Source organism: Heterodontus francisci, chromosome 36 (assembly GCF_036365525.1).
Source record: "Heterodontus francisci isolate sHetFra1 chromosome 36, sHetFra1.hap1, whole genome shotgun sequence".
Classification (NCBI taxonomy): domain Eukaryota; kingdom Metazoa; phylum Chordata; class Chondrichthyes; order Heterodontiformes; family Heterodontidae; genus Heterodontus; species Heterodontus francisci.
Window position 1 is genome coordinate 47,387,468 of NC_090406.1, and position 22,308 is coordinate 47,409,775.

A 22,308-nucleotide genomic window follows, 5' to 3' on the forward strand; every position below is an offset into this window, starting at 1 on the left:
TAATTTCTCCAATACCACTTTTTTAACTAATCCTAATTTCTTTCAGTTCCTCATTCTCACTGGACCCTTGGATCTCAATTATTTCAGGGAGACTTCTTGTATCTTCCTCCGCGAAGACGAAGACAGACAAAAAGTAATTATTTAGCTTCTCTGCCATTTCTCTATTTCCCATTATAAAATCTGTCTCTGCCTGTAATGGACCCACAAGAGTCGTTGCCAGTTTTTTTCCTTTTTACACAGCTCTAGAAGATTTAACAATCCGTATTTATATTTTTTGCTAGTTTACATTCTTTGCTGTTCCAATTTTGGCTTCTGCTGTAATAGCCAGATCTGCTAAAGCTGCTTATATCCTCATTTCACCTGTCTTTAATCCTTCCATTGTACTGCCACCTGCGTCAATATCTGGACCATTTCTACATCTGGCAATCAGTGAATCCTCTTCTTTTTATCACTGCTGCATTTCCCTTTTGTTTCATGAAGGCTGAAGGAAATGACTGTTCCCCAAGGAATGTTTTTCAAGGCAGCAGACATCTGATCCAACAGGGTCTCCCTCTCCGAGAACCAAACACCAGTTAGAACCAGTAGCCTGCGAACATGAGACACCTTAGCACAATCCAGCAATTTAAATGTCCGTACTGATCCACGGATACCCAAATCGAATTTGGTCAATCTTTTATACAATCTGTTAAAGTCCATGATACATTCTTCCATGGAATGACCATCTGCTTTCCAAAATCTAAGTCTGACCATGCCTCATAGGCATTTAACAGATCATCCTTCTTGTAGATTTAGCCCAAGAATTCTAATAGAAGATCCAAACGTTCATCACTACCCAAAAGACCAGCATCCATCTCACAAAATACTTCACTTCTGATTTTACTCCTTGTAGGAAGCGACAATACTGAGGGCCATACTTTGTTTTATCTTTATAGGGATGCAACCTGTGTCCACATATCCACTTCATTCTTCCACTGGTCATATAGTTCAGAACATCGGAGGGTAATTTTACCTCAACAATTTACACTTGCTTTCAATGACCATGAGGATTTTAATTTTATTATTTATTATTAGAGATTTTATTAGAGATACAGCACTGAAACAGGCCCTTCGGCCCACCGAGTCTGTGCCGACCATTAACCACCCATTTATACTAATCCTACACTAATTCCATATTCTTATCACATCCCCACCTGTCCCTATATTTCCCTACCACCTACCTATACTAGGGGCAATTTATAATGGCCAATTTACCTATCAACCAGCAAGTCTTTGGCATGTGGGAGGAAACCGGAGCACCCGGAGGAAACCCACGCAGACACAGGGAGAACTTGCAAACTCCACACAGGCAGTACCCAGAATTAAACCTGGGTCGCTGGAGCTGTGAGGCTGCGGTGCTAACCACTGCGCCACAGAAAAATGTTTCTTCATTTCCAACCTTCAACTTTAGGCAAGCATCTCTGCTGCCATGTTAATAATTCTGAAAGCCAGTTGAAGGATAGAACTGGAACCAATCTTTACATACTTTTATAAGTATTCATTTACAGAGTTGCCTCCTAACTCAACAACCACACTTTCTGTCTGTATCTATTTATAGGGGCACAAGTGAATCCCCAGTTATTGCCAACCACCTGCATACAATTAAACACAATTAATGTACAATTGACACTCAACAAACCACCTGTCGCAGGCATATCTGTCTAGGATAATATTGGTAGCAGTGACCACCACACACATCTGGTGAAAACAATGTCTCGCCTCCATAGTGAAAACATCTTGTGTCATGCAGTATGGCATGACTGCCAAGCTAAGTATTCAAAGGACATAGTGATGGAGAATTCCTGTTGGAATGAAGGAGATCCAGGAGGACAAGTGAATAATGGAACGGATAACAGACCTTACAGCTCAAATCTCAGCATCCATGAAGTGCCATTGAGTCAAAATCCTGGCATTTCCAACTTATCACCACTGTGGAAGCACCATCAGCACAACGATTGCAGCTATTCAAGTATCTTCTCAGGCTATGGGGTGGCACAGTGGTTAGCACCGCAGCCTCACAGCTCCAGCGACCCGGGTTCAATTCTGGGTACTGCCTGTGTGGAGTTTACAAGTTCTCCCTGTGTCTGCGTGCTTTTTCTCCGGGTGCTCCGGTTTCCTCCCACAGCCAAAAGACTTGCATGTTGGTAGGTAAATTGGCCATTATAAATTGCCCCTAGTATAGGTAGGTGGTAGGGAAATATAGAGACAGTTGGGGATGTAGTAGGAATATGGGATTAGTGTAGGATTAGTATAAATGGGTGGTTGATGGTCGGCGCAGACTCGGTGGGCCGAAGGGCCTGTTTCAGTGCTGTATCTCTAGACTAAACTATCTAGGGAAAGGCAATAAACATTGCTTTGCCCGCAACACCCAAATCCTGAGTTGAGAAAGAATAGAGTTCCTGCTCCTGATAGTTAACCAACGTCCCAAGGGCTTAGGGTTTTTTTATCATGTTAAAAGTGCTATATTCATGCAAGCTGTTGACTACTGTTACAAAGTGCCATATTCAAAAATGTAGCAAGGATAGATTCTCACTTGGTTCTGATAACCACCCAGAAATGATATGCTGATGCTCATTATCTACGGTCTCAGATAATATAAAGAATAGGTGAAATAATGGAGGGCTTAATGAAAATGTATCCCAACGGCATCAGCCTGGCTTAGTGGTAATACATATGCTACAGAATCAAGTGATCTTGGTTTCAAGTCCCACTTCAGGTACCTGAGCACAAAATCTAGGTTGACTTTCCAGTGCAGTACTGAGGGAGATGCCGTCTTTCAGATGAAGTGTTAAACTGAGGCCTCGTCTGTCTGCTCAAATAATGTAAAGGTTTGAAGAGTACAGGATCTCTCCCAGTGTCCTAACCAAATTCATCCCTCAAGCAGCATCCTGAAAACAGGTTAACTGATCACTTATCTCATTTCCTGTTCATGCGGCATTGCTGTATGCAAATTAGCTGATGTGCTTCTCTATAGGGAAATGACTGCACTTTAAAGATAATTAATTAACTGTTAATTCCTTTGGGATATTCTGACATTCAAGACATTATATTTAATGAAATCTCTTTTTGCAGGAGAGGGAAGAGGAAAAGCTCGGTTAGATTAAAGTGACTGTCTAACTGGAGAAAGCACAGTGCTCTAACCCACAGCACCACCCAGTCCCTCAAAAGGGTCTCTTTTTGAATAATCAAAAACCGCTTCTGCATTTTTAAACTGTGGTTCAGGCAGCACGTGGTGTTTACTGTAGATAATGCAACTAATAGATTACGACAGATCTGTTTTTCATGAGCAGTTTTTGCTAAAGTTCCATTAAGCACAAGCACATGCAAAAGATATAGTACTATCAGAGCAATCTGAATGATCCCTTGTGGTTTAACGATTGATCATATTGATTGTTCTGATACCTATTAAAATAACTTTGCTGAATTTTCATTTGGACAAGGTTGCCAAGTTTACAATGCAGAAAATCAAGGGTATTCTCACCAAGTTTATGCAGGTCCAAATTTTGAAATGGCTAGCCCAGAACAATACAGCAGTTATGCACACATCACTCCTTCAACAGTAAACAACGTGGTCACATAGAACAAAAACAAAAATCGACAGGAGGGACAAAAAGCAGGGTCAGTCCTTTTCACAAATACAGACGGACTGCAGTATGTTTACAGCTTTTCTGTCTTTATTTCAGAGTTCTCATACTTGTGCTTTTTCCTTTCATAGTAGTTATGTGCCTGGGTTACACCAGGCATCTCACAGCCTGCAGTGGCTTTTTACCACCAGTATTTCACAAGATTTATTTTTAACTTGTAGTTTTCATTACACTTATCATTGTTTGCACAAACCAGCCCTACGTACCTGCAGAAAAGGCCACCCGGAGCCGTGCAGGGCAACTCAGTATTAAAAAGTGAGGTTGGTAGCATTTTATTTTATATATTTGCATTTAAATGCTCCACAGCCTCAACCTACTCAACCGTAGTGCTCTCCCCCAGCCTTTCATCTCTGACCTACCCTCCATTCTAACACTGTAGCAATCCCTTGTTACCTGTTCCAGCACTGGTGTCTGCTTTAACGTCTATATTTTTATACTCTCAAACATTCTGTTGTTTCCTGTGCCTCATCACGTCTCCCTACGTTTTCAAAAGCCTCCTCAAAATCCTACTCTTTAATATTGGTTTTGCCCACCACTAGCCTGTCCTTTATCCCATTTTCCCTCCTGCTCAATATTGAGTGGTTCCCCCTGCCCCTCAATTCAAGGGGGCGGTCGTCACCCCTCCTGGAATTAAAGATTCATCGCCCTCTCAGAATCTTGGACACTGTGGCAAGCCAGGAAAAACGTCATAGCAACATTTTTTTTTTTTCATTTTCTTTGAACACTTAGTTATAAAAATATTGGAAATTTGGTGCAAACATTTTTAAAAAAACTGATGGCCCTGCATTGCAGAGCTGGGATGAGAATGGGATGGAGCCAAGGTTTTAATTTTAAAAATATATACTTTAGGGGCAGTACTGCAGAGCTATGATGAGCAGGGGGGGCTGGAAGTAGTCTGTGAGGCGGAAGGGCAGCGTCAGGGTTGGATGGTGCCATGCTCCAGAGAGAGGAAGGGAAGGCTGGTAGTAGTGCCTGAGAAGAGGAGGGAGAGGCCACATAATTAAATTTCTTGGAGGTCAGTTATAGGTGGGGAGGTTACCCAAACCATGCAGCATCTTGTGAATCACTGATCAGTAATTTCCTTCCTTGATGGAATAGCTTTGATTCACTCTGTATCAACAGAAGCCTAGGAGTTGTTGACAGATGTGGCCTTCAATATTTAACGTTGCTTCTCAGGCTACCAAACAAAAGAAGAAGCCAGACAAAAAGTGGAGAGCAGCTTCCAATCCAACGGAATTGGATTTTAATTTTGCTTTCAAACTATTGAGAACACAGATAGAGCTTGGAAAGTAATCTGATGGGCCACAGGACCACATTTAACAACTTTTATCTCAGAGATGTGGACCACGGTCTTGATGGGGCTGCAGATGCAAATATTTTAGTTTTTGAGGGCAAACGAAGTTGGAGACCCAAAGGAGACCTGTCTGGTTGGGTTAGGGCTGTTGGCTCCAAGTTACTTTTGTTTAAACGTTAAGAAAATTGTAAAATAACTCAGCCTGTGGGGAGTGGGGCCAGACCCATTGTATATACAAAGAACAAAGAACAGTACAGCACAGGAACAGGCCATTCGGCCCTCCAAACCTGCGCCGATCTTGATGCCTGCCTAAACTAACACCTTCTGCACTTGCAGGGCACATATCCCTCTATTCCCATCCTATTCATGTATTTATCAAGATGTCTCTTAAACGTCGCTATCGTATCTGCTTCCACCACCTCCCCTGGCAGCAAGTTCCAGGCACTCACCACCCTCTGTGTAAAAAACTTGCCTCGCACATCCCCTCTAAACTTTGCCCCTCGCACCTTAAACCTATGTCCCCTAGTAACTGACTCTTCCACCCTGGGAAAAAGCTTCTGACTATCCACTCTGTCCATGCCGCTCATAACTTTGTAAACCTCTATCATGTCGCCCCTCCACCTCCGTCGTTCCAGTGAAAACAATCCCAGTTTTTCCAACCTCTCCGCATAGCTAATGCCCTCCAGACCAGGCAACATCCTGGTAAACCTCCTCTGTACCCTCTCCAAAGCTTCCACGTCCTTCTGGTAGTGTGGCGACCAGAATTGCACGCAATATTCTCAGTGTGGCCTAACTAAGGTTCTGTACAGCTGCAACATGACTTGCCAATTTTTATACTCTATGCCCCGACCGATGAAGGCAAGCATGCCGTATGCCTTCTTGACTACCTTATCCACCTGCGTTGCCACTTTCAGTGACCTGTGGACCTGTACGCCCAGATTTCTCTGCCTGTCAATACTCCTAAGGATTCTGCCATTTACTGTATACGTTCTGCCATTTACTGTATACCTCCCACCTGCATTAGATCTTCCAAAATGCATTACCTCACATTTGTCCGGATTAAACTCCATCTGCCATTTCTCCGCCCAAGTCTCCAACCGATCTATATCCTGCTGTATCCTCTGACAATCCTCATCATTATCCGCAACTCCACCAACCTTTGTGTCGTCCGCAAACTTACTAATCAGACCAGCTACATTTTCCTCCAAATCATTTATATATACCACAAACAGCAAAGGTCCCAGCACTGATCCCTGCGGAACACCACTAGTCACATCCCTCCATTCAGAAAAACACCCATCCACTGATACCCTCTGTCTTCTATGACTGAGCCAGTTCTGTATCCATCTTGCCAGCTCACCTCTGATCCCGTGTGACTTCACCTTTTGTACCAGTCTGCCATGCGGGACCTTGTCAAAGGCTTTACTAAAGTCCATATAGATAACATCCACTGCCCTTCCTTCATCAAACATCTTCGTCACTTCCTCAAAAAACTCAATCAAATTAGTAAGAGACGACCTCCCCTTCACAAAACCATGCTGTCTCTCACTAATAAGTTCGTTTGTTTCCAAATGGGAGTAAATCCTGTCCCGAATAATCCTCTCTAATCGTTTCCCTACCACTGACGCAAGGCTCACCAGCCTATAATTTCCTGGATTATCCTTGCCACCCTTCTTAAACAAAGGAACAACATTGGCTATTCTCCAGCCCTCTGGGATCTCACCTGTAGCCAATGAGGATGCAAAGATTTCCGTCAAGGCCCCAGCAATTTCCTCCCTTGCCTCCCTCAGTATTCTAGGGTAGATCCCATCAGGCCCTGGGGACTTATCTACCTTAATGCTTTGCAAGACACCCAACACCTCCTCCTTTTTGATAATGAGATGACTGAGACTATCTGCACTCCATTCCCTAGGCTCATCATCCACCAAGTCCTTCTCTTTGGTGAATACTGATGCAAAGTACTCATTTAGCACCTCGCCCATTTCCTCTGGCTCCACACATAGATTCCCATCTCTGCCCTTGAGTGGGCTAACCCTTTCCCTGGTTACCCTCTTGCTCTTTATATACGTATAAAAAGCCTTGGGATTTTCCTTAATCCTGTTTGCCAATGACTTTTCATGACCCCTTTTAGCCCTCCTAACTCCTTGCTTAAATTCCTTCCTACTGTCTTTATATTCCTCAAGTGCTTCGTATGTTCCTAGCCTTCCAGCCCTTACAAATGCTTCCTTTTTCTTTTTGACTAGGCTCACAATATCCAAGCTTCCCGAAACTTGCCAAACTTGTCTTTCTTCCTCACAGGAACATGCTGGATTCTAATCAGCTGACATTTGAAAGACTCCCACATGTCAGATGTTGATTTACCCTCAAACAGCCGCCCCCAATCTAAATTCTTCAGTTCCTGCCATATGTATATATATGTATACATAAACTATACATATGTATAGTTTTTAAATCAGCCAGTTGCTAGTATTAAACATATTCCCAAGCTTGACCAAAATATCAGCACCCACCAGAACACTAAGCGCCCTGTAACAGGCAAATGTGATGTTTCAACTTAATATTTAACATTGAACTTCCCATCCCAGTGCCACCTTCCGGCATCACAGAGAAGCTTAACACTAATCTTAGCATACGTCGCCCTACAAGAAAGATCAACATAGACTTTTGACTGGGATACACACATAGATGTTGATTTTATTCTGTTTATATATATGACATTAGAGAACAATTGCTGTCTTTATCATGCTCCTCTTACTCACTGGCACAATGGATCCAATGGTCAGGACCTGAATGCCTAATGCAATAAGAGCCTTTGAAAGCCTTCTCAGAATAAACTAAAACGATTGTTTACAATACACTAGTGTGTGCTGTTCAAGTCTTCAGATTTCCTTTTCATCAATGTACCCAACCAGTTCTAGAATTCTCTTCCTGATTAAACAGCAATCATCAGTAATTATTCACACAGCAGCTCTTTAGAAAAGGCAACAAATCCCAAAGTCGACTGCAGGCTGCTCCAGTGAAAATCAGAGTCACTCAACTTCCTGCTTCTGGATCACAGAAGCGAAAATGCTGAACAGTCAAAAGGTCAGTTTAGGTTCACAGCAAATGTTGAGGTTTCAACCACTTTTACACCGAGGCTTGTTTCAGTCAGATTATGAGAAACAAGGTTTTGTAATCCAGATGGATGTATTGACCTTGGAGGGGTTGCAGCACAGATTCACCACAACAATACTGAGGCTAAAAGGATTACATTTTGAGAACAAGTTGAATAGGCTAGATTTGTTTTCCCTTGAGTATAAAAGATTAAGGGGTGATCCATTTGAGGTATTTAAGATGATTAAAAGATTTGATAGAGTAGATAGAGGAAATTATTCCCTTTGGTGGAAGAGTCTAGAACAAGGGGGCATAACTTTAAAATTAGAGCTAAGGCATTCAACGGTGATGTCAGGTAGGAATTCTGCACACAAAGGGTAGTGGGAATCTGGAACACTTGTCCTCCAAAAAGCTTTTGAGTTTGGCAATCAATTGAAACTTTCAAAAAGATTGTTAGGCAATGTATTAAGGGATATCCAACCATGGTAGGTAAATAGAGTTAAGATACTGATCAGACACGATCTAACTGAATGGCGGAACAGGATGTCGCGGCTGAATGACCTCTTCCTGTTCCTATGTTCCTAATCCAGGTCCTTGTGTTTACACTGTTAAATCTGGCTCTCATATTTCAGCAACAGAATCATAGGCTCAAAAGCAATACAATTTTTCTTTTATTCGTTCCTGGGACGTGGGCGTCACTGGCTAGGCCAGCATTTATGGCCCATCCCTAATTGTCCATGAGAAGGTGGTGGTGAGATGCCTTCTTGCAGTCCATGTGGGGTAGGGACACCCACTGTGCTGTTAGGAAGGGAGGTCCAGGATTTTGACCCAGCGACAGTGAAGGAATGGCGATATAATTCCAAGTCAGGATGGTATGTGACTTGGAGGGTAACTTGCAGGTGGTGTTGTTCCCATGCATTTGCTGCCCTTGTCCTTCTAGTTGGTAGAGGTCGTAGGTTTGGAAGGTGCTGTCTAAGGAGCCTTGGTGCGTTGCTGCAGTGCATCTTGTAGATGGTACACACTGCTGCCACTGTGCGTCAGTGGTGGAGGAGGGAGTGAATATTTGTGGATGGGGTGCCAATCAAGCGGGCTGTTTTGTCCTGGATGGTTTCGAGCTTCTTGAGTGTTGTTGGAGCTGCACTCATCCAGGCAAGTGGAGAGTATTCCATTACACTCCTGACTTGTGCCTTGTAGATGGTGGACAGGCTTTGGGGAGTCAGGAGGTAAGTTACTTGCCGCAGGATTCCTAGCCTCTGACCTGCTCTTGTAGCCACGGTATTTATATGGCTACTCCAGTTCAGTTTCTGGTCAATGGCAACTCCCAGGATGTTGATAGTGGGTGATTCAGCAATCGCAATGCCATTGAATGTCAAGGGAGAAAGTTAGATTCTCTCTTGTTGGAGATGGTCATTGCCTGGCACTTCTGTGGCGCGAATGTTACTTGCCACTTCTCAGCCCAAGCCTGGATATTGTCCAGGCCTTGCTGCATTTCTACACGGACTGCTTCAGTATCTGAGGAGTCGCGAATGGTGCTGAACATTGCACAATCATCAGCGAACATCCCCACTTCTGACCTTATGATTGAAGGAAGGTCATTGATGAAGCAGTTGAAGATGGTTGGCCTAGGACATTACCCTGAGGAATTCCTGCAGTGATGTCCTGGAGCTCAGATGATTGACTTCCAACAACCACAACCATCTTCCTTTGCTCTAGGTATGACTCCAACCAGCGGAGAGCTTTCTCCCGATTCCCATTGACTCCAGTTTTGCTAGGGCTCCTTGATGCCATACTCGATCAAATGCTGCCTTGATGTCAAGGGCAACTCACCTCGAGATCAGCTCTTTTGCCCATGTTTGAACCCAGACTGTAATGTAATCCAGACTTAGCAATACAAATAAGGGGAGCCAACTAATAACACACATCTCTGAGATCCAAACTAAACAAGTACTAACATTAAAGCAGTTTTTCCGTTGCCTCCTGCTCTGGACATGATCCAACCAGGACTTTAAAAGTGCACTTACTTTAGGTGGCACAGTGGCCTCCCTGCTGAAAGGATCGGAGGATGATGATGTGAAAGGATCGCTCTTTGGAGGCTTCTTGAAGAACTCATCAGATGATACGCTATGAAATGGATCACTTTCTTTAAATGGATCAGCACCAAATGGATCTGTACAGAAAACCAAGGTTGAAAGGAGACAAATTTAGCACATGGCTGCAAGATGTGAGGTAAAGGAAAGATGAAAAACTGAGAATTAATAATGGGTCAACATGCAGAACATCAGTAGTTATCGACTAAAATGGAAGAAAAAATACTGTGGATGCCGGAAATGTGAAATAAAAACTAAGTGCTGGAAACATTTGGCAGGTCTGCAAAAAGAAAACCAATTAATCCTTCAGAACAGTGCTGATGAAAGGTCATCGGCCTGAAACGCTAACTCTGTTTCTCTCTCCACAGATTCCATGTGACCTGAATGTTGACAGCATTTTCGGTTTTTATGGTTGTTGACCAAATTAAATCCACTTAGACTGACGAGTTGTTATGCCGTTGCACCTGAAGCGCTCACATAAACAATAACATCTGGAAAACAACTGAACAGAAACAGCATGGCTGATCAATTAATTCCCATTCAAAGGCTAAAAACTTTGCGTTCCAAGGCTACCTTTCCCTCAATCACAATTTCCTCACCAGGGGGCTATGCAATCATACGTGACTTATCTGTAAGATAGATGCCGTGTACAATTAGGAGGTTCCAGCTGAGTGGTTCAGGAAAAACTCATATTGGCTCAGTGGCAATTCCAACATCTCTGGGATATGGCATTGAAGGATACACTCCAGGATGTCATGTCATTTTTAGGGTAAGGATTAAAGAAAGGGGCGAAAACTTCACAGCAAGAAGAAAACATGCAAGAAAATTCTGCAGATATATCTGTGCCAACTAAGCCAAGGCCGCTTCAAGATTATACTCTCAACATTGAGAGCTGGAAGACTGTTATACGCTTGGGGCATTGCAGTCAAGTCAAAAGCAAAAGCTAAGCAGTCTCCCAGGTCACGCTCATACATAAGCTAGCGTTGGTGGAGGCCTGAAAGAACACCACACACCTGGTTGACTGCAGACGGTGGATGGGATGGGGAAATGTTGGGGAAGGAACAGAAAAGGGAGTCTCTCCCACATCAGACGCCAGAAAGGAAACGTGAAATGTGCATCGCAATGCAACACCATGGCTGGAGGCTGAGGATTAAACATTCCTTTCTGCCAGGGAATGGGCGAATGACACAGCTGAATTCAAACATCATACCTGTGGAGGCAGCTGCCTGATGAGCAAAAGGATCATTTTGGAATGGATCACCTGCTCAGGAAATACACAAGAACACAAATAAAATTTACATAAATTGATTTATTAATTCATGTCAGTTAGAAAAAATACTGCAACCAAATCTTCTGTTTCAAAGTAAGAGCTACTCACTATCTTTGAAGGGATCAGCTCCTTTGAATGGATCTGTCTTGAAGGGATCTTCGGACTGGAATGGGTCTGTGTGCAGTTCTTGAACATTGTTGAATGGTGATGCTTTGCCCCTGAAGGGATCATCCTGAACACAAAATAAACTTCAATCTATTTCCAGTGCACTAACTCACAAATCATTATATAAATATATTGCGTTCTCTACGCTATACATACTCTATGTTGAATTTTTAAAATTTCTTTTGTCTAAATTGAAAGGTTCAGAAAATTCAGTCCTCCATAATACCTTCTTGCATCTAATACACACATTCCTTGCCATCCGTTGCCCTTCCCCAACAGAATCTGACCTGCTTCTACTCACCATTTCCCAGGCAGGCTGATGTCTTTTGGTACAGTAAGACTAATCAAGTCTAATCATCTGGAAAGGTGCAAACAATAGAATCCTCTGGGTCAGGGTGATGGAGCAAATTATCAACATTTGCACATGACACAAAAATATGTAATGTGGTTATCAATGAAGAAGATTGCAAACTACAGGAGCACAGAGACAGGTTAGTGGACTGGGCACACGGATGTCAGATGAAAATTAATATGGAGAAATAACGATGCATTTTAAGTGGAATAATGTGAGGAGATATGCATTAATAACAAAACTTTAAAAGAATTACAGGAAAAGATGGACTTCGGAATACCATCTTTAAAATGAGAACACAAGACGAGAATGTTTTTTTAAAAAACTAACCCATATGGAATCCTAAGTTTTAAACACAGAGGTATAGAGTACAAAAGAAAAGAGATTATACTAAAGTTACAAAATGTCTCAAGTAAACTGTATTTAGAATCGTGTCCAGATATTGTTTGTTTGCAGTGTACATTAATGATTTAGACATGAATATAAGAGATATGATCAGTAAGTTCGCAGATGACACGAAAACTGGTGGTGTCGTAAATAGTGAGGAGGATAGCCTTAGACTACAGGACGATATAGATGGGCTGGTAAGATGGGCGGAGAGTGGCAAATGGAGTTTAATCCTGAGAAGTGTGAAGTGATGCACTTTGGGAGGTCTAACAAAGCAATGGATTATACAATGGATGGTAGGACCCTAGGGAGTACAGAGGGTCAGAGGGACCTTGGGGTGCTTGTCCATAGATCACTGAAGGCAGCAGCACAGGTAGATAAGGTGGTTAAGGAAGGTTTACAGGATACTTGCCTTTATTAGCCGAGGCTTTTTCTGAAGCAGCGATAGTGCGAGCGAGGTGTCGGCTGGGAAGGTGAGTTTCAGTTTAAAATAACTTACCTTTTGTTTCGGTGGACACGGGGACTGCTGGGTAAGTAAACTTATATATTCGGGCAGCGGCTAAACCCAAAACACTACACGTGTAGTGTCTCCCACCCATCCTCCTCCTCTAACCAAAAAAAAAAGGACTCGTGTGTGGAGGGTTTGGCAAGGTAAGGTTTTCCTTTTTTTTAAATCTCTGTTGTCAATTTAGTGCAGAGGGGATGGAAGCTAGGGCAGTTGCATGCTCCTCTTGCAGGATGTGGGAGGTAAGGGTCACCACAGGTGCCCCTGCTGACTTCACCTGTGAGAAGTGCACCCAACTCCAGCTCCTCGCAGACCGCGTTAGGGAGCTGGAGCTGGATGAACTTCAGATCATTCAGGATGCTGAGGGGGTGATAGAGAGCAGTTATAGGGAAGTAGTGACACCTAAGTTACAGGATAAAGGTAGCTGGGTGACCATCAGGGGAGGGAAAGGGAATAGGCGCACAGTGCAGGGATCCCCTGTGGGCGTCCCCCTCAATAATAAGGATACCGTTTTGGATCTGGTTGAGGGGGACGACCTACCAGGGGAAAGCCACATTGGCCAGGTCTCCGGCACTGAGCCTGGCCCAGTGGCTCAGAAGGGAAGGGGGGAGAATAGGAGAGCGATAGTAATAGGAGATTCAATGGTTAGAGGAACAGACAGGAGATTCTGTGGTCGTGAACGAGACTCCCGGATGGTATGTTGCCTCCCGGGTGCCAGGGTCAGGGATGTCTCGGATCGAGTCTACAGGATTCTTAAGGGGGAGGGGGAGCAGCCAGAGGTCGTGGTACATATCGGTACCAATGACATAGCTAGGAAAAGGGATGAGGACCTGAAAAGCGAATACAGGGAGTTAGGTTGGAAGCTGAAAGGCAGGACGAGCAGAGTAGTAATCTCAGGATTGTTACCGGTGCCACGTGCTAGTGAGGCTAGAAACAGGGAGCAAGTGCAGCTGAACACGTGGCTACAGAACTGGTGCAGGAGGGAGGGATTCAGATATGTAGATCATTGGGATACCTTCTGGGGAAGGTGGGACATGTACAAGAAGGACAGGTTGCATCTGAACTGGAGGGGTACCAATATCCTGGGCGGGAGGGTTGCTAGAGCTCTTCGGGAGGGTTTAAACAAGTTTGGCAGGGGAATGGGAACCGGAGCTACGGATCAGTGGATGGGGTAGCTGTTGAACAGGCAGATACCGAGTGCAGAGAGTCTGTAAGGAAGGTTAGACAGTTGACAGGGCAAAGTTGCAACCAGTATGATGGGTTGAAGTGTGTCTATTTTAACGCAAGAAGTGTCAGGAATAAGGGTGATGAACTTAGAGCATGGATCAGTGCTTGGAGCTACGATGTTGTGGCCATTACGGAGACGTGGATATCACAGGGGCAGGAATGGATGTTGGATGTTCCGGGGTTTAGATGTTTCAAAAGGAATAAGGAGGGAGGTAAAAGAGATGGGGGAGTGGCATTGCTAATCAGGGATAGTATCACAGCTGCAGAAAGGGAGGTTGTCGAGGAGGGTTTGTCTACTGAGTCATTATGGGTGGAAGTCAGAAACAGGAAAGGAGCAGTCACTTTGTTGGGAGTTTTCTATAGACCCCCCCAATAGCAACAGAGACACGGAGGAACAGATTGGGAGGCAGATTTTGGAAAGGTGCAGAAGTAACAGGGTTGTTGTCATGGGTGACTTCAACTTCCCTAATATTGATTGGAACCTGCTTAGTGCAAATAGATGGAGCAGTTTTTGTCAGGTGTGTCCAGGAAGGTTTCCTGACTCAATATGTAGATAGGCCGACTAGAGGGGAGACTATGTTGGACTTGGTGTTGAGCAACAAACCAGGCCAGGTGGCAGATCTATCGGTGGGAGAGCATTTCAGTGATAGTGATCACAACTCCCTGACCTTTACTATAGTCATGGAGAGGGACAGGAGCAGACAGGATGGGAAAATATTTAATTGGGGGAGGGGGAATTACAATGCTATTAGGCAGGAACTGGGGAGCATAAATTGGGAACAGATGTTCACAGGGAAATGCACGCCAGAAATGTGTTATAATAAATTAATAATTTCGTTGTTTATTAAAGAAACCTGGTTGGTGGATTTTATTCTGAGAGGGAGAGAGTGTAGAAACTGGCCGTATCTGTAACTGGGTAAAACATTTAAATATATGTTGTGACCCATGAAGTGGAACTAAAGAAAGACAGTGCACTCCTCCAACCTGGGTCGTAACAAAGGCTATAGGAAAAGGCAGGTGAAAGAACGATTCATTTGGGTCCACAGAGGTGCACAGATATGATGGGCCAAATGGCCTCCACCAATGTTGTTAAATTCTATGATTGCTCCCAGTTGGTTTCAGAGCAATATTAAAAGAGGACTGGAAAGCAAGTCCCCTGCCTGTTGGAATGGGAATGGTGCTCAATGTAGGCTGATAAATACTTCAAATGGTCATTTTGGAGTTCTTCTGATCAAAAGAACAGTCAATCTGCTTTAGCTGACCTTCTGATTTATAGGAAGTTTCCTTAGGTGGTGATCAGGTGGTAAGGAAGGCAAGAGAAAAGGAGGAACGGTGCGTCTGAAATGAGTCTACAGCAGAGTCTCTCTACCCACCATTGTTGCGAAGCCGCTGTCTCTCTCTGCGATGCCATCACTCATGTCTGCCAGGTTAGTCATGCTCCCGCCATGATCAGTTAACGAGCCATTCAGTGCATTGCTGTACTGCTCAATGTTTTTACTAACTTCCTGCTGTGAGTCTTGCAATTGGGAAAGTTTACTTCTTGCCTAGAGTTGTGAAAGCAGAAGTGATCACATTAGTGACTTAGCATAAGGTATTCAACTCAAATAAAAATTTTAAGTAGATACACAGATCGGCCAGAAGCCCATAGTTGTCCTCTAGTACATGGCAAGAGGAGGTCAGCAGGTAATGGCAACTAATCTATGCCATTATAACTCATAAAGATCTTTAAAGTCTACACATGTGTGACATCACCCAGAAGAAACATAGAGACCTTCAATTTGTAGCAGTGCAGAACAGATACCAATATGCCAGAACAGCATTACAGTCACACACCCTTCTGCCATTGCACCCCCTCCACCATACGCAAAGGACTAAGAATTTGGGATAAAGTAATGTTATGTAACTTTACATAAGCAGGTTTTGTCATATCGATTGGTGAAACCATTGTGCCTCCCAGTGGTCAGTTTGCATTATGGCATATTTGAAGACAATGCCAGTTATCCGGTTGGGCTGGCTCTAAACAGTGCCAAACACTCGACGATTAAGATCTCTCGTTCTGTGATAACTTTATTTTCCTGGAATTTTTATAATAATGCAGATGAGATCACCACACAGAAAAATAAAAGGTTTACAAAAGATGGAATTTTATTACTATTCACTCTGGTTCAATCTCTTGTCTCCAAGTCTGCTCCTCAGTTTTTCACCTCATTCCCTCATTGTATTTTTACCTACTGCATTACTTTCTACTACACACCAGTTTTACAATACATCCTCCTTCTCATCCTTGTTTCGCCCATTCTGCTCTCAATTCCCTGAGCTGCCATTAACACTCATCTGCATCCCACGCACTGCAGCAACTGATCTGTTTGCTTGCCATTATGGAATAATTCAGCCCACAAAAATATTACTTCCACAACTCAAACACGACACAGAAAATAAACTATTGTCTAAACTAAACACCACAGAGCTCCGATTGCACAACTTGTCCAGATGTTTGCACACTCAGTTTTGCTAACTGTGCATTAAAGCTGTTGAGTTCACTTGTTTATTGTGTCATATTGGAACAACCTTTATACAGTGCCTTTGACACAGAAAATCCTTCAAGTGCTTCACAGGTTGGGTGGGGTGGGCATACAATAAAAGATAAAAGGAATAAAAGGGGCACAGTCAGAGAGATGGTCAAAAGCTTCAGTTTTGAGAATATAATAAAATGAGGTGGGGCGGGGTGGAGGGGGGGTGGAAGAGGGTATAGTGGGTCAATGTAAATCAGACCGGACAGTATGACTGACTGGCAGGACCTAGGCTGAGGCAAAATATGAGGCCGGAGGGGTGGGGGGGGAAGAGTTTTGGAAAGCAGGGGTGGGTGACCAGCACGGAGTATAGTGAAGAAAGTGAGTCGAGACAAAAACATGGCCAAGGGTTTTAGCAACCGAGGTACAGAAAAAGCCAGTGGTGAGAAACCAGTGTTGCATCCTCTATTGAATTACAAGCCAGTCACTCCAGAACACAACACATGATCTACACAAAATCACTGGATTGTATTATTTTTTATACATCACACTGATGACATATTACATCATCAAATTCTGCACATAATACACAATATTTACAATATCTCACACATCAAATAAGTCCTGCACTGCTCCATATTATTTAGTTATTAAAAATATCTGCACACTGAATATCTACACAGTGACAAATGAATTCCAAGACTGAGGAGCAGATTTAGAGACAGTTTGTTTTGATTGGCAAGGAGCGCCTTGGCCAGAAATGTTTGGACAGTGTGCCCAAATTGACATGAAGTTCTGTTCAAGTAACATTATAACTAGGGATGTCAGGCTATGGATAGCACCTGCCATTTATGAGATCGCTAGCACAGAAACAAAGCATTAAAGCTGAGAGCTGAACAAGCTACACACCCTGAGCATTGCCAAAATGCCAGGCAACAGTCTTGGGGAGATGTGGGGGGAGACAATGAGAAGCAAAGCATGAACCAGAGTGTGAAATCCAGGAATTAAAATACAATTGTTTTATTTCTATTCATTGGCATTTTGATGAAGAACAGGATTCAAAGTGTAAAATGATTATGTTTCATACTTAATCTCTGCCTCATCAGATGACTATCGGGCAGGTTTTCTTTAATTTTATAATCTGCTATATTTTTCAAAAAGGAATCATACTGGTAATAACATTTTCATACAGATTGCTTTATCTGGAAGTGTAAGGTGTTCAGTGATGGAAAACAGAGGCCCAGGAGAATGGTCCTGTCCCCAGTTCACAGAGTCAGGCTCCTTGTTATCAGCCCCTCAGTCATTCAAAGATTCATCAGTTGTTGCAGACACATCAAGACTTCAAAATTTGATAAAACTGAGTAACAGGGAGATGTGGACATGAATCAGCAAACAGGAGCTGGAAAACAGCGAGCTGGCTCCCACTCTTCCAGCAGGGTGAGTGCATCTTAAGGGCCTACTTCTAGGTCAAATCATTTAATCGATGGTAAAGTTATCCACAAAGCTGTAATTGAAATAGTCCTGGCCATCAACTTAAACCACAGCCAGTAGCAACAGAGGATGGTGAAGGATTTTCTGGTTGTCACTGTTATGGGAGTTGAAGCCTCTGAATTAAACTTTCAGGTGCCAAACATAATCTTTTAGGGTACAAAGTCAATTTGTTCATTTCTGCACAATTCAAAGCTATGGGGAGGAGTGGAAAGGAAAGCTGGTTTTCCTTTTCCCCACCAATTTAGGAGTCTGAACCTGAAATCTATGATTCTTTCAAAAATGCGTTTCTTCTCTAAAGTTGTGGAGACTTCTTGGTCTCTTATCCTCCCTTTAAAAAATCCTACTGAGACAGAGGGAGACACAGGCAGGCTGAGGTACAGGCAGGCAGCAATAGATATATACAGTTTTTACCTGATTAATTTCATCCTGCGTAGATTTCAGTGATTTAATGATAGTCTCAAGTTGCACCTTGCCAGCTTCGATACTCTGTTCTAACTGTGATTCCTCCTGCTGCAGTTTATTCAGCTCTGTCTTAGCTTTGTTCAGCTCCTCTTCCTGGGACTGCATATCTGATTCCTGATTTGCGATCTGCGTCTTCAGTGATGAAATCTGCCCCACATAAATTCAACATGATTAAATGACACAACACCCGCAACGTGACAACAGCCGACAAATCCTGAAAAAACATAGTACACAATGCATTGTTCAAACATTGCTTTCAAATATCTCATTATGGCTGAGGCTTAGTCACATCATATGTAAAGTCTATTGGTTTCAAAAAAATAGTGCATCAATTTCTGGGCAATAGAAGCTGCAGTTACAGTATGTCAAGCGGAGCTTATATAGTAATGCAACACCCCCATATGTTAGTCACTAAAAACATCTTGAACTCAATATCAGCTAAGATGGGCTTACTTGATTAAAATGCAAGATGACAGCTTTGTAAAGCTATGTGCAAAAGACAGGAGTTCAAAGGATATAAAATATTCAACTGTTGGAATTATTTGCAGGATGCATACATGCAGCACGCGCACACACTCTCACAGATCTCCCGTGGCATTGTTCCTCAATATAGCTAATTTGAATTCTACATACAAAATATTACTAGGGCCATTGATTTGTGATGACTAAGTAGGTCAAATTTGCTTTTATTTCATGGAAAGCAAATTTGTGTTGAAGCTTTAGGGATTGTATTCAGCAATTCTACCATTCTTCCACACAAAACATAAATTCGTCACCAACCATTTAATCAGTATCTCCCCCTTGGCCTTAATCAGTCTATCTCAGCTGCTCCTGCAGTTAAAATGAACATTTTGTTGTAAACTTTACCTCAAAAAAAGGTTCTAAAGTTCAAATTCCCACTTGTTTTGAAATTATTTGAAACAATAAACTCTTTTATTACAGCTAGAGGAAAGACATGGTTAGAGCTGTTACAGAGATTGCCTGTGAGCATCATATTGATCCGTGCCAGGAAATTATTCACAGTGCACATGCTCAAACTATGTCATGTTACAAATTGGATGCACAAGTGCATTTGATAACTCTGTTTAGCAGAGCACAACAGTTCACTGAATGAACTAAAACATAAAAACCTGGATATTTCGTTAGTAATGACTCATAAACTGTTAGCGTGCGCTGTCATACTCTTCTGAAACTAACAGCAACTTCTGCAGCCTGTGCAATTAAAAGCAAAAATCCAGAAATGGCCTTCAGTGATTCTATGCTTCTCTATCGGGGGCACTGCTGAAGTACCCCAGACTGCAAACAATTAGAAATCACTGAACTGACGAGAACTTCCTCTTTTACACTAGTAGTCTCACTGTAAAAACATTTGAAAAATTTACACCTTGTTGAATAAGGTGTAACTTAGTTTATATTGGCATAATAAATTCATAATTACTGTTGGAAAAACCTCTAGCCCTGCAAAACTAATTCTATATTTGTAATATATCAATTTCTCTATGATTAAAAATGCCACAATTTTTTTAAATGCTTAAGTTTGTTCATGATATTTCAGCTTCTATCTTATTCCCATATGTAAGTCCTAATCATCTATTTTGCTGTCTTTAAAACTTAATTGTGAAGGATAATCAGTGCATTTTACTTCCTGGTTTGCTGTCTGTGAATATACTTCAATGTGAATGGCTGCTTACTTTGCTTGATGAGATTACTGTTGCTGGATGCCTGGAAATCCCCTTGACTTGGCATCAATTTCAAACTAACATCAGGAAAGAGGAAATCTACGCCACAGATTGCTAGATCTTTCTGAGCAGCTTTCTTCGAGGTCAGCGGCGAGTGCCATCACTGACAACTAAAACCAGGCCAAACATTCTGTACACTTTTTTTTAAGCAAAATGAGTGTATTTTTCCACATTGGTAAGTATTAAGTTTGAGTTGTTCTGGCCAAAAGGATTTCAGTGTTTTTTTCTATTTGAATCAGTACATTTTCATCACTGCTCAGAGATCTGGTTGTAAAATTTTTATAAATATTAAGTTTGAGTTAACCACAAAGTAGTGAGAAGTGAGAGACAGTAAATGCACCTTATATATGAACGAATGGATTGTCTGTGGCGTTATTCATGGAAAGGTAGATTTGCAGTTTATAAGGAGCGTGCTAGGTATTTACAACTGGTGAGTTCGAGATATGAGGCAATATGGGCGGCACAGTGGCGCAGTGGTTAGCACCGCAGCCTCACAGCTCCAGCGACCCGGGTTCGATTCTGGATACTGCCTGTGCGGAGTTTGCAAGTTCTCGCTGCGACCGCGTGGGTTTTCGCCGGGTGCTCCGGTTTCCTCCCACAGCCAAAGACTTGCAGGTTGATAGGTACATTGGCCATTATAAATTGTCCCTAGTGTAGGTAGGGGAATTGAGGGAAGGTGGAGATGTGAGAGGGTAATGGGATTAATGTTGGATTAGTATAAATGGGTGGTTGTTGGTCGGCACAGATTCGGTGGGCCGAAGGGCCTGTTTCGGTGCTGTATCTCTAAATAAATAAAATAAATAAAGGCATTTCTTCGGATGGGTGAGGGAGCAGGGCATCAGCACTGTGAAGCAGTTAAGGGCACGTATGTTTTTTTTTAATGAGTGGATATTGTGTGAGCTGTAAAGAACAATAGTAGCAGGGAATTGCAAAATAGTCTATTCATTAGGTGTGCTCTGAAGTTACCAAGAGCAGTATGGCAGATAGAAGAATTTAGAATTTATTTTCATTCATTTGATTTATTTTTTAAAGCTATGAATTTTGCTCACTGGTCATAGTTGAACAGGCAACATCTTTCTTGCTGTTTTAGGAATATGAAATGAGTTTAATAGCTGCAAGAAATTTGCATATAAATATGAAACCAGAGTTTGACAAGAAATGTGGTGTGGTGATGGGAAATGCACACGGTTATAATAAATATTATTACATGTTAGTGGATCTCCCATGATGTTACTCACATTCAGTCCAACGACTGTGCTTTATAAGGATAGCAGCATTATCAAATGTAATGCACAACACATAATTCTGCTCTCAAGGTCAACTTGTGTCCTTGAAAGTCACATAAAACATAAGAAATAGGAGCAGGAGTAGGCCATATGACCACTCATGCCTGCTCTGCCATTCAATAAGATCATGGCTGAACTCATCAACTCCACTTTCCCGCTCTACCGCACACCCCTTGATTCCCTTAGTGCCCAAAAATCTATAGAGCTTAGTTGTCAATTTACTCATAGACTGAGCAGTCACAGCTGTGAGGTCAAGAACCCACTTTAGAGGGTTGTGAATCTTGAAGAAATTTCTCATCTCAGTCCTAAATGGTCAACGCCTTATCCTGAGACTATGGCTCCTAATTCTAAACTCTCCAGCCAAGGGAAACAGCCTCTCAGCATCTATGCTGTCAAGCCCTTTAAGAATTTTATAAGTTCCAATGATATCACCTCTCATTCTTCCAAACAGAGAATATAGACCCATTCTAATCAAACTCTCCTTATAGAACAATCCCTTCATCTCAGGAATCAGTCCAGTAAACTACTGTTGCACTCCCTTGAAGACAAGTATATCCTTCCTTAGGTAAGGAGATCAAAACTGTACACAGTACTCCAGGTGCGATCTCACCAAAGCCCTATATAATTGGGGCAAGACATCCTTACTCTTATTCTCCAACCCCGCTTGCTCCTAATTGCTTGCTGTACCCGCATGTTACAAAGTATAACTGTTAATTAAACACAGTTTATTCAGAATTGAATTGCTAATCAGCTGTGGGCC

The 22,308-nt window shown here is 42.5% G+C and overlaps 1 protein-coding gene across 11 annotated transcripts in view; it reads right to left on the reverse strand.

Annotated features, from left to right (window-relative positions):
- eps15l1a (epidermal growth factor receptor pathway substrate 15-like 1a) overlaps positions 1-22,308 on the reverse strand; it is a 419,830-nt gene that overhangs the window by 166,508 nt on the left and 231,014 nt on the right. For 10 of the 11 annotated variants that reach the window (XM_068016623.1, XM_068016633.1, XM_068016622.1 and 7 more), the window contains 5 exons: positions 18,473-18,670; positions 15,434-15,604; positions 11,533-11,656; positions 11,365-11,415; positions 10,089-10,234 (listed from right to left, as the gene is read on the reverse strand). In XM_068016623.1, coding sequence (XP_067872724.1) covers positions 10,089-10,234; positions 11,365-11,415; positions 11,533-11,656; positions 15,434-15,604; positions 18,473-18,670 — 690 coding nt within the window. The remainder of the gene's footprint in view (positions 1-10,088; positions 10,235-11,364; positions 11,416-11,532; positions 11,657-15,433; positions 15,605-18,472; positions 18,671-22,308) is intronic. The other variant, XM_068016624.1, reaches the window with a different exon arrangement.